The sequence below is a fragment of the Perna viridis genome, chromosome 10 (assembly GCF_037379345.1).
Source record: "Perna viridis isolate PV_CMFRI_1.1 ecotype Kerala chromosome 10, ASM3737934v1, whole genome shotgun sequence".
In the NCBI taxonomy this organism is placed as follows: domain Eukaryota; kingdom Metazoa; phylum Mollusca; class Bivalvia; order Mytilida; family Mytilidae; genus Perna; species Perna viridis.
The window spans coordinates 29,348,963-29,367,803 of NC_142454.1; the positions used below are offsets into that span (position 1 = coordinate 29,348,963).

Here is an 18,841-nt window from a genome sequence, read left to right on the forward strand (position 1 = left end):
TGATGAAGCCGCCGTCCAAGCCTAGCGGTATCGAACCCTTCTTCTTCGAGGAGGCGAGCGACGTGCCCGATCCTCGAGAGCTCGATCCCGCCCGCAAAAACCTCATGGTCTTCGACGATCTGATGCTGAGCAAGCAGAGCAAGTGCGAGGATTACTACGTGCGCGGTCGCCATAATAACGTCGACTGCTTCTACCTCTGCCAAAATTACTTCAAGCTCCCGCGGCAATCGATCCGGGAGAATGCCAACTTCATCTGCCTCTTCGAGCAGGATGCTACGAATCGCGATCATATCCGCCGGGACCACTGCGGCGATCTCACCCCAGCCCAATTCGATGCCTTATGCGACCACTGCTGGGCTAAGCCTCACGGATTTTTGACTATCGATCTCACGAGTTCCAAGACGGCTGGAAAGTATAGATGCATTCTAGACGATTTCTATCGAGTCTAAGATAAAGAATGGATTACTTGAAGGAATTTTTCCTGGAGAATCAGTTCGAGCTAGAGAAAGGTCGATCTCCATCGATCGCTGAGTTATGGGGATAACTCTTTGATATACTCTCCAAGCCCCCTCCATGGCTGGATAGGTGCGAGGGGTGCTCTGCGGATCACTTTTTTGACCGATACGGGGAAGAGTGTGAGTGCAAACCTCTCGGCGATATTTGCAACCCCTGCATCCGCCAGCATCTGGGCGAATTTGGAAAGTGTGAGTGCCGCTGCCGCCATAGCCTTGAGGATGGCTTCTGCAATAAGTGCGGACTCACGCTCATTCGCCGCATCGATCATCAGGATTTCGAAGGAAGGACCTATAATCCCCACTAACGTCGCAAACCTAAGCCGCCGCCCGGACCCCCGTGCTCCGTCAAGACCGTCAGTGCACGTATCCCTCCATACCGGGCAGTGATAAGTGCAAGAGGCATTCGAAGCTTTTCCCTGGGAAATGCTATCGTATCCACGAGAAGGCTATATACGTGCCCACATTTGCCATCTACTGGTCGGGCGTAAAGGTGAGGATGGTGGGGGAGTGCGATCTCCTCAAAGGCGTGAAGAGGATCGACCGCGAGCCCTTCTGCTCCTCCAAATGCATGGAGAGTGCGTAGAATCTTCGGGAATCCACGGTTTTTTGCATCCCGCTGAGGCAAGAGGCAAAAAGCATGGGAGATGGCTTGACCGCTATGGGGCGATCGATCCAACGCTATGGGGCGTTGGGGGCGATGGGGGTGAACGCTATGGGGCGATTGATCCATCGCTTAGGGGCGTTCGATCCAACGCTATGGGGCGTTGGGGGCGATGGGGGTGAACGCTATGGGGCGATTGATCCATCGCTTAGGGGCGTTCGATCCAACGCTATGGGGCGTTGGGGGCGAAGGGGGTGAACGCTATGGGGCGATTGATCCATCGCTTAGGGGCGTTCGATCCAACGCTATGGGGCGTTGGGGGCGATGGGGTGAACGCTATGGGGCGATGGGGGTGAACGCTATGGGGCCCCACAGCAGCAGACCCGTCTCAATAATCTCATCTCGGGCGGGGGCATCGCCACCATCCACGACTTCGTCCAGCGCTATAGATAAATATATCATGGCCGATATGCTCTCTATCACCGAAGGACTGATTTTCGATGAAAGTCTCCAGGAATATCAGGTTCAAGAATACGAACCTCAAGCCGGGGCGCAGCTGAATAATGCCGGCGCAGAGATATGCATCAATATCGGGACTCAGGATCTCTTCCTCCATCCCGCCGAAAGCTATCTCTTGATCGAAGGCCGACTTCAGAAGAATGATGGCACTGCGTATGCCGACGCCGATCTGGTATCGCTCGTCCATAACGGTGCCATGTATCTCTTTCGCAGCATCAGTTACCGACTCTCCGGCCAGCAGATCGAGCATCTCAACGACCCTGGCATCGCCACCACCATGCTAGGGATGCTGACGTATCCCGACGACTTCTCCAAATCGCAAGGTCTCAACCAGCTAAGGTTCAAAGACTCCACGGCCGGTGCCGAGGCAGATAACGTTGGATTCGCAGCACGTCGCGGGTATATCATCACCAAGCCAGCCAATAAGGGATCCTTTTCCTTCTCCATCCCCCTCAAGCACGTCTTTGGCTTTGCCGAGGACTACGATAAGATCGTCTACAGATTCAAGCACGAGCTCTCCCTGGTGCGCGATTCGGATGCCAATGCCATCCTCCGAGCCGCCGCCGTCAACGACGTGGCCAAAGTAGTCTTGAGCAAGGTCTCCTGGTTCGTCCCCCACGTCATCCCGTCCGACGAAAAGAAGCTGCGGTTCTATAAGACCATCCAGAGCAAGACCAAGATCGATTGCGGATTTCGCATGAGGCAGTGCGACTCCATAGCCGTGCCCCAGACCTCGCAATTTCATTGGCGTCTAGCCGCTAAAAGCGGGCGAGAAAAACCACGATGGATCATCGTCGCCTTTCAGACCGCAAGGGGTAACGATCAGCTGCATAATGCCGCCGTCTTCGACCACTGCCGATTGCGAAATATTCACGTGACCCTCAATGCGGAGCGCTATCCCGCCGTGGACTTCAATGCTGGCTTCACCCAATGCAGGGTCGCCAGGGTCTATAAGGAGGCTGCCGAATTTCGCAAGAAATTCTATAGCATGGAAAGTCTGCTGAGCAATGGCGGCATCAATCCTTCCGACTTCATCGATCTCTATCCCCTATTCGTCATCGACGTGAGCCATCAGCCCGAGCGATTGAAAGAGTCGACGGTGGATATCCAGATCCGAGCCGACTTCGAGCGCAACGTCCCTGCCAATACCCAAGGTTCTCCTTCATCGTCTCTGGGAACGATAGCCAGATCTTGACTCGCTTCAACCCACCCCTCCAGCTGCGCGAGGAGAAATTTTACGAGATGGCCAAATCAATGATATCAACGATGAGATCCAGCGGCAACTGCGGCTCCATAAGCACAAGGCTAAGATCCTTCTCGACGCCAATCGCGCGACGCTGAGAGCGACCCTCACTCTCGCCAAAATTCAAGTGGATTTCAACGTGTCCAATAGCATCAGTACGGTGCTTGGATTCGAGCGCCGGACGTATGCCTACGATCGAAGCACTAATGGCTATGCGGAAGGCGAGAATATCGTCAATATCATCAGCATCAATAGCATCCTCGTGAATATGGATATCATCCACGGAAGCTACGTCAACGGCACGCAGCAGTCCACCATCTATAGCTTCTTTCCCGCAGTCGATCCCGGCATGAAGATCATCCAGACTCCCAAGAATCTGGTCTACTTACCCGAGACCCTGAAGACCATCGACCGCATGCAGACGTATCTGACCGATCAAGACGCTCGTCCCAGCGATCTGCGAGGGGAGAATCTCACCATCCGCTTCCATCTGCGTGAGGTATAGATAAATGGATTATCAAGAGTACGGTCTCAACTTGACAAAAAGTCAGGCAGAGAAGATCCAGCGTGCGGCAAAGAACGGTTGCCCGGTGAGCGTCCGATTGTCGCATGCCAACCTATCCGGTGAGCATAAGATGCTCCTTACTCGCCGCCAGATCCAGCGCATCGCCAAGCTCTTGCAGAGCGGTAAGTGTGGTATGGTCTTGGAGATGAGTCCGAAGCAGGTGAAGCATAATATGCAGAAATAAGGTGGATTCCTCCCCATGCTCGCAGGTCTCGCCTCTGCTGCGCTACCCATGCTAGCCAAAACCGTACTACCTGCTTTGGGCGTGGGTGCATTGAGCGGTTTGGGTAGTGCAAACGTCCAAAAGGCCGTGGGATCTGGATTATTTCTCAAGAAGGGTGGGAAAGTATGCTGCGTGAAACCTCATGGTCGTGGTCTGTATCTCAGCCCAAGGACTTTGCCGAATACGTATGGCGATGGCTTATACTTATACGTCGGTTCTACGATGATAAGGGGTTGATCTTAGGTCCAATAGTCCCTTCAAAAGCATCCCCATCTTAGGCATGCTCCTATAAATAAATGGACTCCGTAGACTTTGGGAAGAAAGCCTACAGGGAAGCTGGGATCGAATCTATCGAGCGAGAGCTCAAATTCGAAATGCATAAATACGCCCGACCGTCGAGGATCTATAAACGAGTGGACAAAGTGGTGTCTTTTGCTCTGGGTTCTTTTGCCGTGCTCAATGTCATTTGCACAACGGGCACACTCAGCACCGCCGCAACGGGGATAGGTGCCGTAGCATGCATTCCGTTGAGCTCACTAGCCGTCGTGAATTCCATCACGATGGCGGGGTTGGCGGTGCTAGCCAAGCGCATCCGCCAAAAGCGTAAAAAGCATGAAGATACCGTGCGCATCGTCAGATCCTACCAATCCAAGATCGAAGATGCAGTGAGCAAAGGCCTGGAGGATGATGATATCGATAAATCTGAATTTGCAGGGGTTGTGAAATGTCTTAGCTTCTACTACGACGAAAAGCAGCAGCTGCGAAAATCTTCCACGGCCACCACTTTTAGTGAAGACCTTACTGCGCATGCGCCGTAGGGAGGATTCTTCCAACGCGCGCCTCGCTCGGCTACGCCTCGCTCCCTACGCTTTTTCCAGAATCCTCCAGATCAAAGTTTCAAGTGACCAAAAAAAAATTTCCCAATCCAGTAATTTGGATTGGGAAATTTCGAACCCTATACCCATAGCCCTCGATTATTTTTTTATTACTTCCTCACCAGATCATAGGAGAGGTACTGCTGCTGAGATTTCTTGCTCACCTTGAATCCAGTGCTCCGAACGAAAGCTCCTTGCAAGGGACCATTCTCTTTGTTAAGAGTGGGGCAGGCCCATACCCTGGTGGTCTCTCCGTCTCGATTCTTCAGGGTGAGGATTTTGCTTTTACCGAATTTCCCATCCACTTCTATCACCTCCAAGATCTTATAGATCACCCCGGTGGGTAAGTCCTTCCATTTGAGTGCTTCCTGATTCTGGTCCTGCACCTTCTCCTGGAAGGCGTCTTCGCTGGTGAAGTCATCCCCATCTGTGGGAATGTCATCGAATCCATTGTGTACGAAAGCCATAATTCTTGTATTTACCCTATGCTCAATAGGGATGCCGTCCGTTTGCATTTGGCCGTCGGGGTTGGGGATTTTATGCAGGATTTCTGCATGTGGGGCAGAATCGGCCTTTTGACACTACTTATGGATAAAATCTGGAGTAAGTCATGGTTCCACTCGAAACGTCTTTAAACGAATGAATATGATAATGTTGAATATACCCAATATATACCCGAAGCAAAATTAGCTCACTTGAATTACACAAAAGACCTAATTGGGTGTCGAAGCAGATTATTTCGGAGACCTAAAAACAATAGTTCTTATGGATCCCGTGGAAGACTATGCAAGAAAATGGATAAAACGAGACAAGAAGACATTGATTCTCTGTCAGAGTGGTTAAAGACCGTGAAGTGTTTAATTTTGAAACGAATGAAAGTTTTAAGTAGGTCAATGAGTGCCAAAGCTACATCAGTTTTAAAAGATGTAGCAAAAACATTGTCGACTATGCATGACAAATATATTGTCGTACCAGCAGGCCAAACCCAAAACAACATTATTTTTTTTTTCTGCAAAACGGTTTACATCCAATGTTTATTATCAGAGGTAGATGTAGACAATAATAGCAGTGATTAGACCTATACTGCTACCACACTCTCCAATGAAGAGATTGTGGAAAGTAAGGACGATGCTTGTGCTTTACCGTCCATGTCTTGGATTCCTGACCTCCACAAGAATCCATACAAACAACGTTTCATAGCTGGATCTGCAAAATGTACCGTCAAACCCCTTTCAAAACCTCTTACTTCTATACTCACAGATGTCAAAGAGGGTCTGCATTCCTACCACAACACTTGTTTCTCCCAGTATGGTATTAACTCAATGTGGATCCTAAAAATCTTTTGGAGACAATCAGTTCAAGACTATTATGAGTATATAATAGAGTAGTCATTGCTGTTAGACCAGGGACAAAGTTAGTAAAAGATCGAGACATGACGTCATCTAATTAGGATAATTAGATCGTCCTTATTAATGTGATTAATGATTTAATGTATTACAAATTAGTTTGACTTTTTAATATAATGATCTCTATATATGACATTCTTTACTTGAGTCGTAATTATGCTTATTGTATACTAATTGGGATATAATTACTATAAACGTTTGGAGAGTGTATTTTTATCTGTTGATAATATTTTGAATGCTCTTTTGTTTTTGATTACCATGTAAAGTGAGCTAATTAAATTAAAATTATGTGGTTCTATGTTATTATTTTGCTATCCTTGTACCTTTTTGTCAGGTCTAGGCTACAATATTATTCAGTCCATAATTGATAATTTAGCCATAACCTCGGCTTTATGTATGACAATTACCAAACCATAAATGTATCATGCTTTATAAAAAAAACACACAGCACTAGATAAATATACATAAACATTTCATTGAATAATTGTATTAATATCCTTATGGTATGGTATTATAGTTCACACCAATAACTTTCTTGTCAAATACGATCTTATAATCCTTCCTCTCCGTCTTTGTTATTATCCTGCTATTCTTCTGGTCTCTAACAATTTTATGCTCATTAGTTACAGTTATTACTTTATTGCTCCCAGTGGTAACCGTGTTCAGCATTGTTTCAAAATTGATGTCAAGCGCATTTTTATAGTTCAAAGTAATCCCCTGAACTTTGCATACAGTTTGACACCGGTTTTGTCTGGTTTATTAAGTTTGTATGCATAGTTCTTTGGTCATCCAGTCACAACATGTGTGATTTCATTTCCAACCACTTCATTAGTAAGATCTCCCAAGCAGTCCTCAAGAGATGGCATCCATTCTTTTTCTTTCGTAACGATTATCATAGAATCCGTATCTGCGTAGAAAGCTCGTTTTACCAGTTTTTCTAAATAGCTGTAGAGTTTTTACCTTGCTTGTGCTGTGGTGTACGCAGCTTATACTACGTTGGTTCTTCCGGATGTCTCTACAAATTCGTCCATCTTCTTCCATCTCATTTCAACAACTTCATCAGTAAGAAAATTCACACCAGCAACTTCTTGTTGATCGATCGTCAATAAGACATGTCGAAATATATGGCATGATCAGAGACGTATTCAACTTGAGGTAGATTAAACTGTTGTCCAAATTTTCCCCAAAAACTATTAAACATCAATTTTGCCAAAGCCCAAAGTCCAGGATTTTTGTTGATCTTGTTATAGTCCAGTTCGATATCTTCCTTCTTAAAAAATCGCCAATGTACTTGCATTTGTTTTTCTCGTCTTTACACCAAGAGGGCCAACCACTCGCTTCTTGTTTCCTTTTAAGAAAAGTGTTAATGTATCGGGTAAAAATGCCCCCGGTTTTAGTTTTCTGGTCATATTGTTCAACATTGTCGAAGTGCAATACTTCGTAGATTCTGTCTATTTTGTAACCTTTTTAATGGCCATTTTAACCTCATCCGTTACCCAAGTACCAGTATTGCTCTATCGCCCTCCAAATGATTACATATTATCTGTTCTGTAGACATGTTAGATTCAGCACAATTCCTACACAATGGAAATAACAATTTATTGTGAATTTTTGCCGGTAAAACAGAAATATTAAGCTTTCGTAGGGGTATGACTTTGCATTTCATAAGTCCTTCGTATTCCGATAAACCATTGAAATTATCGGCAACTGTCTGTGGGTGTCCTGATAGAGCTTAAAAGCTTCAGTTCTCCCTTCAGCAAAAGCTTCTCTTGGTTCCAAAGGAGATACATAGTTGATATCATGTACAAACTTTTCGATTTCACTATTTTCCCTTATTTCACGGTCGAAGTCACATTCCCATTTCGATATGTAAGTGAAGCCTTGACTTTTGATGTATTATTTCTTTTCTAGTGTCCGTTGATAGAGATCTGCCATCGTCATATGGTTAACCGTGTTGACTGTTTGACGTGAAAAACATTTACTACACCCATGCCAAAAGCAACCATGATATTTGTATACTGTTTTATCTCCATTCTCTCGCCCCGTGCAGGTCCGGGTGTCAAAAGAATAGGCCTGCAGCAGCGCTAAGCGTGTCATATAAGGCGACTAAATAGTGCTCAGAAACCTAGCCGGGGGCTAGGCGCTCTGCCCACAGAGCAACTGGGATGTGTGCCCCAGGTGGTGGAATGGGGTACCCCTGGCGTGTTACATGCTGGGGTTGTCAGGCTATAATACGGAAAACCTGACCGCAAACCATAGTGGTGCACCGTGTTGGGAAAGATGCCACGTTCCTCGCACGTTAAAGAACCCTGCTGTGGTATTCGATAGAAGTAGGAACCTTTGCGCTCCGCCACTGGAGGCTAAATTGCCCGACCTTATCCATCCCCCCTTTTTCCAGTGGCAATCAAAATTTGTCGACCCTGTTATCCTTGTGTCCCATCCTTTTTTTCATTTCATGTTCATTTTATCATCCATTTCATGTTCATCGTCTGAATATAGCTGAAATATTGCTGCTCGGACGTCAAACCACAACAAACAAACAAACAAATCCATTTTCTCTCTCGTGATAACCATCCACTCGGTATTGACTAATTGTCTTTTCTCCTCCATTAGGGGCATGTTGAATGTGTATATTTTCTGTATGTGACATATATCTAATCCACTTCGATGCCTTGACGGAATGCTTCTCTTCAGGTATATAACCATGGGCTTGAATGATTTCAATAGCATCTGGTTGTAGAAATGTCCTTCTAAACACCAGATTACACGCAGAATTTATAGTTATACACTCGGAAAAGGGGTCCATTCCATCATAGCGGCCATCAGAAGTTAAATCTATGAAAATATCTCTGAATTTCAAACAGCATCTGCGTAGGATGTCGACATCTGACCTATACTATTTCAACAATTCGGCATTAAAATCGAAGGCGTCATTTCGATGTTCATTATACAATTCCATGAATGATTCGCGATTGTTAGTATTATTTGTATCTGTTGACATTGAATTTGGAATCTGAATGCGCAACGCATAAATTCGGTTTATGTTCATATGTTCCACAATTTGCCTTTTTGCAACTGAGGCATCTAATACCGTCTGGTCCTCCATATCCTATCTCACACTGGAATAGATCATCTTGTGTACATTCGAAATAAAAAAAATATATAAACTTGTCAACTGTCGTCATCGTTTTTGTCTTCATCTTGGTCACCTATCTCTGGATCATCAAAATCGGAAACTGGTATCATATAACATTGGTGATCTTGGTTAAAGTAATCCTTACATATTTTACAATAAACTTAATTGCATGCGTATTCCTTTGTATGCATCAGCTTGTTGATTTTTTGGTTGCAGTATTTATATCTCTGATAAGTTCTGCACGTTGAACATATTTTAGATGTTTCTTTCTTGTGCAAGTTATAACTCTCTGACCCTTTTAAATAATGATTGCAAGTGGAGCAGTATATCCAGGCATCCTCTGATTTATCATGTATTTTATGACATGAGGAACACACGTTGTTACATCTATGTTTCTCCTTATGTTGATATCCTTTCTGACATCTATGGCGATAATAGCTTCTGTTTACGAACGCAGGCATACTGGTGATCACGTCAATATGTCCATCGTGTAAATAAAGGAAAATCTTCCTCTCCATTTCTGGTCCTTGGAATATTATCCCATTAAAATGATCTTTCGGAAAAACAGTATTGTGTACATCATCTATTACTGCCTGAAAAAGCTTGATTTCCTCAATTCCGCATGGTTTAACAGGAACACCAGCTTGATAATGAAGTTCATGTGCTAAGTGTTCTTGAATACGCACCCTTTGCGTATGGCTTCCTACTTTTCGTGTTTATCAATTCTTGCTTTGGCTGTAACAATAGCCTTAGCACAACAAAGATCGTCGTTATTTTGAATACGGATGATGCATTGTTTTTCCAACAGAAAGCGGTCTAAGTCCACGTATGCGTGCTTTTTACCTCCACTTGTAGGCATATCAACATGTGTTGTGTCCAGTAGGAATTGTACGTACGACTGTAAAACGCGTTCAATTTCCTTCAGTAATGTTTCTGTTGGCAGCTGTGTAACTTTCATCAATTTTCATAAATTCAGTTAAGTCTTTGATCAATGAATTTAATAGCAACCCTAGCGTTTTCAAGATAACTGTCAACTCGCGTACCTCCATCTCTTTCAATGTCACTTTATAACTTGTTGATTTGGTTCGAAATTTAGGAATGTTTCTCTTAGTAATTACACGAAAATCATAAAATTCATTAGCAGTATCCTTTTTTGTTAATCTTCGTTTCATCGGTGTTTCGTCGGTGTTATCAGCCTTTCTATTTAAATCTCCTCATATTTGCATATGATTTTCCTTTATGTGTTTTTGTAAACTGTCGTTTCTTGAAAATAAAGTCCCACATGCATTACATTGAAACAGAGAGCCATCATTATGCCTAGCCATATGGCGTTCATAATTGAATTTCCGACCGAACTTTTTACGACAGATCACAGTCAAAACTTTCTCGGTGTGCTAAATCTCGCTGGGGTTTAAGAAGTGAGCTCTTCTTGGAAAACTTCATTCCGCACGTTTGACATGTATGTTCCATCTCTGCTTGCTGCCAACAAAATGGACACCGAAAAAAATAAAAAAATGATTTAAATATTTATGAATTTTATACATACTCCATCGCGAGATCAACATTAATACGAAATTCGTGTGTCAGCTCAGTACTAGTTCAGCGTTTCAAGTGCAAAGATGGATATATACTGTCCCGAATGCGATATAGAGTTTTCCAGAAAAGATGCCATGTTGAGACACAGAAAAATAAAACACGGAAGCAGTCAAAAACAGAGCAATGAAGGTTATCCGTCGTCAACACCACCGCCGCCACCACCACCACCACCACCATCACCATCGCCGCCGCCGCGGAACCTTGAAACGCCGCATCATGTGAAGAACAAATACCAACGCCGGTACCTAGACACGCGGTATATCGTTAATAATCATGACCCGGTGCGGATCCAAGAAACATCAAAATTACCGCCGCAGTCGGAAGAAACAGTATCATCTGGAGGAAAGTTCAAATTCAAACATCCCTTCACTGGTATTTTCAATGGACCAACATCTTGTGGGAAGACATTTTTAGTGAAATATATTCCACAACAACTTCTGATTACAATTCGGCCAGAGAGAATTATTTAGATCTATAGACGATGGCAACCATTATATGACGAAATAAGACTCACGATTCATCCTTAGGTGGAATTCAACTATGGTATACCAATGGATATTGATAAAGACTGTTACTTGAATCCATCCACCAGGACCTCAATAATCCTTTATGATGTTATGGCTTCTGCGTCAAAAGTCAGTAGGATCACAGAACTATTCACTGACGGCAGTCACCATAGAAACCTGTCGGTGCTCTCCATTAATCAGAATTTATACTTTAGTAAAGATCCGACTCAACGGTGCAATTGTCAGTATATGGTCATATTCAACAACCCCATCGATCAACAACAAAAATGACGTTAGCTAAACAAATGTATCCTGGGAAGACTAGTTTCTTTATGGATAAATTCTACGAAGCCATTAGCAAACCTCATGGATTCCTTTTTTTAGATTTGAAACCGACAACACAAGCAAATAAAAGACTTCTTTCTAATGTGATTGGTTCAGCAAAGAGTGATGACGTCATCGATGAAAAACATTCGTTTTTACCCAATGATCTAGCAGATATATATCATAACTACCCAAACCTTTCAACAGAACAGACGTATACAAACATGCCTTCCTGCGGTAATTGTGAAAAGTTGGTATCCAGAAAATGAAACATTACAGAGAAAGTGGGACAATGAAGATGATGTCGAAGATGACGTGAAGAAAACAAAGTGGATAGAATACGGCAGTGAAGAAGACGAATCTGATGACAATGAAGATATGGTGGAAGAAAACGATGGGTACAAAGAATTATTGAATAAGGCTGTTGATTCCGCATGAAAACGTTTTGATGAAAAGTATGATAAATATATAGAGGACGGTATGGATGAAAAAGACGCATGTCAACAAAGTAATGAAGATATAACGCAACTTGTCAGAAATGAGTTTTTCAGACGTAACACAAACTATTTAGAAACTGTCGTAGACCTTCAACAAAGTAATGTTCATGAAGATATCGTTCACGACATTCAGGCATTAATGGATGACGATGTTAAGAAAGATTTGACAATCAAACGTGTGCTGAGGAAAAGTCGTGTACGCTTTGAAGAATTATTTGATGACAATTATTTCAAAATGAATGGAAAAGAAAAGAAGACATCTGACGAAGAGGAGGATTCAGAGGACGACGAATAAAACTGTATTAACATATGCAATATATAGTTTTCCCAAAAGACTTTTGTCTACAGACATTTCAACGTGGAAAACAAATTTAAAAGAAATTTATTATGATCCTTCAAGCCCAACTAGTTTTTTCTCGATCGGATAAGTTATATCAATACGTCAAAAAGAATGGCCGACATAATATTTCAAAATACAAAATCAGGAAATGGTTACAAAGTCAAGAAACCTACAGTATGCAACGTCCGTATAGACGTCCTCAAAACAGATCGAGTATTTTTGTTGCTGGAATAGACGATCAGTGGAATATGGATTTAGCTGACATGACAGAGTACTCCAAATACAATAACGGTATTAAATTTCTCCTAGTGGTGGTGGATGTATTTTCGAAATATTTATGGCTTCGTAAACTAAAAGATAAAACTTGCGAATCAGTTGCCTTAGCTTTTTAGGAAATATTAAGGGGACCCAGGAGACCGAGTCTACTGCAGAGCGATATGGAACAAGAATTCCGATCTGTAAAGTTGAAGCCGTTTTGAAAAAAGTACAATATCCGTCATTTCTACCAAATGAATTCAATTCATGGATGAAAGCAAGTGATGTTGAAAACATAAAATGTGATGGAATATTATATATATATATATATATATGGTCTGAAAAATTCCCAACAATATTAGAACTGCCAAATTTGCGATGCAAATATTTAGTCGTTCCCTCCGCGGAATTCGAACCCTAGACATCTCGGCCCGCTAGGCTATATAAAAATATAGCTTTCGCTGGCGGGGTCATTCCTCCTCGTAGGATTAATCTAGGGCTGTAACTAAATACACGATGTATGGATAGTACGGGACAGCTCATTTAGATATTATTATGTAGGATAGAGGATCAAATTAATGATGCATGTCACAACAAATCAATATTATACAAACGTTTCAGAATGTAACGACTCTATTTGCTACACTTGAAATGTGTAAGATTTAAGATTCAAAACACAAGGACAGCTAACGAACGTTTATCAAACATAATACTTACATTTCAACCACACAAGTACTTACGGTTCAACCACACATGAACTCCTGCATAAAATATCCAGTTATTTCTCAAATATGTTAAATTTTATGAAAACTGATTAAAAGTACAAGAATGTATTTATGGTTTTCCATGCCCCATCAATTATTCTGTCACCAGAATTATTGGCTGGCGCTTCAGAATTCGAAGCCCGTATGAGTTATATGCCAGAGAGAATTCACCAATAATAACGGGGACATGTCCATGTATATGCTATCTCCCTGTAAAAGCCGCCATGGACATCGCCCTATATCGGTTACGTCGAACTCATACGTATGTACTAACCTCAGATTCATAAAATTGTAACTTTATAAACAAGTATCTAATTACCTTCCAAAAAATGTTGGACGTGGCTTCGTTGATAGAACTTATCGTATGTCTGTCGTAAATGGCTTATCGTCGTCGTTTATATGTACTACTATATGGAACACTCCGGTCAAATGGTGAATAGGTTAAATTTTACATCTTGTTAGAATACTTATAACAAATAAGATGTTTTTTTTTAAATGCATTTTGATCTTTATAAAAGATAACTACACCAACCTTGGACCCTTTTAAAGTGGAATTGCCCATTTTGGGAAAATTAACCTACATCAGTGTAAATATGGCCGCGTTTGAACATACATCAATCATTTTGGAATGTAAACACAATCTTGGTGATGTGTATTCGTATTTTGATTTATTTTCTCTACATTTTTGTAAAAAAAATGGGTTGTTTAGGTTGGTGATAATTTATGAGACATATAATGGCGACGTCTGTGTTATATCTGCTTCTTGTAAGATACCCGTATCTTGATAATCTTGGATTTAAATACTTAAAATGGTAAAATCTCCAACTGATCTATTTAAACAGTTGTTATTGGTGAATGTTCATTTTTCCTCAATCCTTTAATTTTCAATTTTGCTAATATTTTATTATTAATGCATTGTAATGACGTAAATACCTACAGGTGTAGATATAGGTAAAATAGGTCAGTACGAACTTGTGTACTCTTTGTACCTGAGCATCAAAAGGAGATTAATAGTCGTCTTTTCTAATTCAGATAATAAAGTAAATACAATCCATATTTAATTAGCATTAAACACTGTATATTTCTATTCCCCATACTCAGTTAAAAGCCCGTCTTAAAAACACTATACATCGCTGTTTTCCCCCCAAAAAGATGGTACTCCTAGATACAAATATATAGTTCTTGGTAGAGATTCCTCATACTTTGTAAGAAATAATTTCAAATCATCTTCCAAATTTGCAGTAGAAGATGATTACAAAATGCTGGAATTTTTTATCGACAACATGTTTGTCCAGTGTGGTGGACGCGTTTTTCAACAAACGGTCAACATTCCAATTGGAACAAATTGTGCTCCAGTACTTGCTGACCTATTCAGTCACCATCATGAGACTGACTTTATAGCTGAGCTGATCCAAAAGAAAAAGAAATATCGTTTAGCAAGATCCTTTCATCTCAGTTTCCGCTATAAAGCTGACGTATTATCTTTAAACGATTCTAATTTTGGGATTTGATACATCGCATCTACTCCAACGAACTTGAGATAAAGGGTACTACTGACGCTGTGAAGCCTCATACACATGTACCGTTATCTACACTTAGAAATCGGTGATAAAGGAAAACAATCACCAAATTTTACGACAAACGTGATCACTTTTCATTTAGAATTGTCATATTTCCTTTCATCTGTGGCAACATCCCTTCAGCACCTGCGTATGGAGTGTTCATATTACAACTCATACGTTATGCCAGAACTACACAGACTTTTTGTATCGCGCTAGAATTCTAACATTTTGACTTCTAGATTAGGGTTATGTTGCTACAAGATTGAAGTCATCACTATAGAAGTTTTATTGTCGTCATCGTTATGGTGTATTCATCAGCGCCATGAAAACTGATATTTGTTCAAAGTTTCACAGTTTTCCTGTCCTCTTTCGTCTACCCTGGACTTGATTTTTTATGAGCAACTCGGCGGGTGTTTCTAGAAAAGCAGAAAACGGTAACCCTTTTGGTGCACCTGGTCCATGCTCCCAGCTTTCAGTGGAGTTCGAGTTGCTCATTTCATTTTGCTGCTTTGTGTGTATGATTTTAATTACTTTGTGTTCTTTGTTGTGTTTGTCAGTTTTCCATGTCTGGTCTTCGTCTCTGAATTGCATTCTTTTAAATACCGCTATAACCTTGGTTCCCGTGATTACTCCTTAAGTTACAGACACAATGGAATGCTTTTGATCCGTAAAAAAGAAATCACTCGCCCTTCGGACTTGTGGGTTCTTTTGTACGAATCAATGGCTTTCCATTGTACCACTATTACATACGATTGTCTATTGACGTTAAAACTGTCCTGAACGAGCCCGGTTTAGATTCATTTGGACTTGGTTTCGATTCCGCAAGGTTGCAGACGGGCACCATTTTGACGCAAAGTACATGTGGGTGTCTTATGTATCTTTCTGGTACAACCTTATGCATACTTATAACTGCTTAAAATTGTATGTTTTTTTTTTATCTTAACCGGGAACTTTTTGAATGAAAAGTGGGCAAGGTCACTAAATGATTAATTAATCTAAACAAGATCGTTGGCTATTTTGTAAACACCATAAATCTGCAGTTATATTTCATTTACTGTTAATTTTTTATACGGGATTTCAATGATTTTTGCTTCAATAAAATTATTATAAACAATGATTTCATTCAAAAATCTGAGCGCTTATAAGATAAAATGATAGAAAGAATACTTGACCCTCCACTTGATCCATTTCGTTTTTTTTCTTTTGTTCACAATAAACAAGATTTCAATCGATGTTCTGTTGGGTTCAAGGCATTTTTGTTAATGAAATAGAATATCATTGATGTTTGTGCATACCAATTTTATGCAGTTACAATACGTTTGCATAAGGTTGTACCAGAAAGATGTATAACACACATACATTTCATCAAAGTGCCCGTCCGCCATTTTGCGTTATCGAAACCAGGTCAAAAAAAAATCTAAACTGGGCTCGTTCAGATCAGTTGGAAATCTTACCGTTCACATTTTGGCCATCAGATTTCTTGACTGTGTCCTATAGATTTTATTTTTACTTTAAAATACTTGATACATGTAGCATGATAACATAAGGGTACATCACCAATCGCATTACAACGTACAAATCCAGGGGCTGGGGGGGAATTGCTATATTTTTACAATCACTCAATATACTCTTGTTGGACTTACGTATAACTCCATTATAAATCAATTTTCGAATCGGAATTATTAAAGGGGTAACGTTATTTTAAGATGGAACATGATCAGTCTAAATTAAAAGAATGAAATTAAAACGAATTTTCATTATTGTATATGTAACCACTTACCTTTGTGTTTCTCTGCTTTAAAATATGCATCTTCAACCTGCCATTTTATCATATAGACTAAAGTTCGTATACCTACTGAAGGCACACTGGGTATTTACTTATATATACCTTTGTAATTCCAATTAAATATAATATATACTACCGGTAAAATATATATATATATATATATATATATATATATATATATATATATATATATATAGAAGGGTCTGAAAAATTTTCAAGGATGTTAAAACTGTCGAATTTGCGAAGCACATTTTTGGTCAGTCCCTCCGCGGGACTCGAACTCGTACCGTTGTGCCATCTATGGCAACACCACCTGCACTAAGTCCAGCGCCCTAGACTACTCGGCTAGCTAGGCTATATAAAAATATAGCTTTCGCTGGCCGGGTCATTCCTCCTCGTAGGTATAATCTAGGGCTGTAACTTAGTACACGATGTATGGTAGTACGGGACAGTTCATCTAGGTGTTATTATGTAGTATAGAGGATCAAATTAATGATGCATGTCACAACAAATCGATATTATACAACGTCTCAGAATTTGACGACTCTATTCGCTACACTGCTCCATCGGATCAAATTGATACAGGGAAGATTTTTTCAGACCCTTCTATAAGTTTACGTTATCTTCCTTGTATCAATTTGATCACATTCTGAGACGTTATATTTATATACATACTACACAAACCATATAATTCAGTCCCTGTTCCTCCTTCTGTCTTCTTGTCTGTTTTCATTCCGGCCACAGCTGGTACATGTACCCTGTAAATAAAATTAACCTATAGGAGCCTTCTAAAATCTGCTGAGACCACTGTAAGATTAAAATATGTTTTTTATATATACAACTACAGACACATTTTGAAGCCATACATTTTAACCATTTTTTTTTAATTTTCTCTAAAATGCGTACCAAGTCAGGAATATAACTATTGTTTTTAAAATGTTTCGTATTGGATATGTACTTTTACATTTTATAAGTCTCTTCACGTGACTCCGTGTTTACAGAGAATCCAATCTCAAAAACGTTTAAAAAAGGTATTTTTTAGTAGCTACACATTTACTTCTTCCGTATCAATAATCATACGGGTTTGTTAGTACACAAAATAATCTATCATTCAAATGCATAGAAAATTGTCATTTACGGAGTCCAATTTTAAAGCAAGACATGTTTTCGCGTAAAATATCTATAAAAATTATATATATGTATATATGTACCATTTTCTAAATGATAAAAGTGTTAAGAAATGCATATTAAAGAAGATTTTGCATTGTAGTGCAGCGTTTCGAGATACCGGAAGTAAACAATAAAATGCAAAGTGGTCTCGGATTTCAATAAAATTACAGTAAGGACAATGATGCGAGACTACAATCATCGGATTTGCCCTCCCTCTTTGTGATTTACATCAACCGTTTTTGACCAAGCTCATTACGTCATTGCCATAGTTTCTTCCCAATGTTCAATAGAAGTATTGACTCTTTTACTATAACGCTGTTTCATTGACAATATACTTTTTAACATACAGGAGGGCATTTTATTACGTGTAGCAGTCTACACCAAAAGATCAAATTTCAAGTTTCAACATTACTAAACAACAAAATTATATTCTTATGTGTCCATGATGAGTATAAAGATAAAACTTGTAATAGTGAAAATTTAAGAGACAAGTATAATGTTTTTAGTAGGCCGAAGTTAAGTGTCTAGTACTAGTCCATTGGGCAACACGAGTTTTTGATTGCCCGACCCTGCCAATCCCTCCCTTTTTCTAGTGGCAATCTAAATTTGTCGACCTCGTTGCCCTTGTGTCCCATCCCTTCTTTATTTCATCATTTTATGTTCATTTTATCATCCATTTCATGTTCATCGTCTGAATATAGCTGAAATATTGCTGCTCGGACGTTAAACCTCAACAATAAATCAATCAAATCAATATATTTTTTTTAATATCTGAAATACGCAGGTAGTTTTAGGTTAGTCCTCCGCCAATCTATTATTCTTTTTTACAGGGCAACCAGAACCAGGTACATCAAAACTTATCATGAATTCGACGATAAGTGAAGTACAACTTATAATTCAATTTGAAAAGGTATATCCTGAACCCAGTTGCACCAGTCTAATTGGGGTATGTATTTAG

At 40.5% G+C, this 18,841-nt stretch overlaps 1 protein-coding gene and 1 pseudogene across 1 annotated transcript in view; one reads left to right on the forward strand and one right to left on the reverse strand.

Annotated features, from left to right (window-relative positions):
* LOC148605286 (uncharacterized) overlaps positions 1 to 18,841 on the forward strand; it is a 36,805-nt gene extending 17,964 nt beyond the window's left edge. Inside the window, exon 4 of the mRNA XM_088547571.1 lies at positions 18,714 to 18,841. Within this exon, the coding sequence (XP_088403697.1) occupies positions 18,714 to 18,841 (128 nt within the window). The remainder of the gene's footprint in view (positions 1 to 18,713) is intronic.
* LOC148605287 (uncharacterized) lies at positions 8,399 to 10,526 on the reverse strand (annotated as a pseudogene).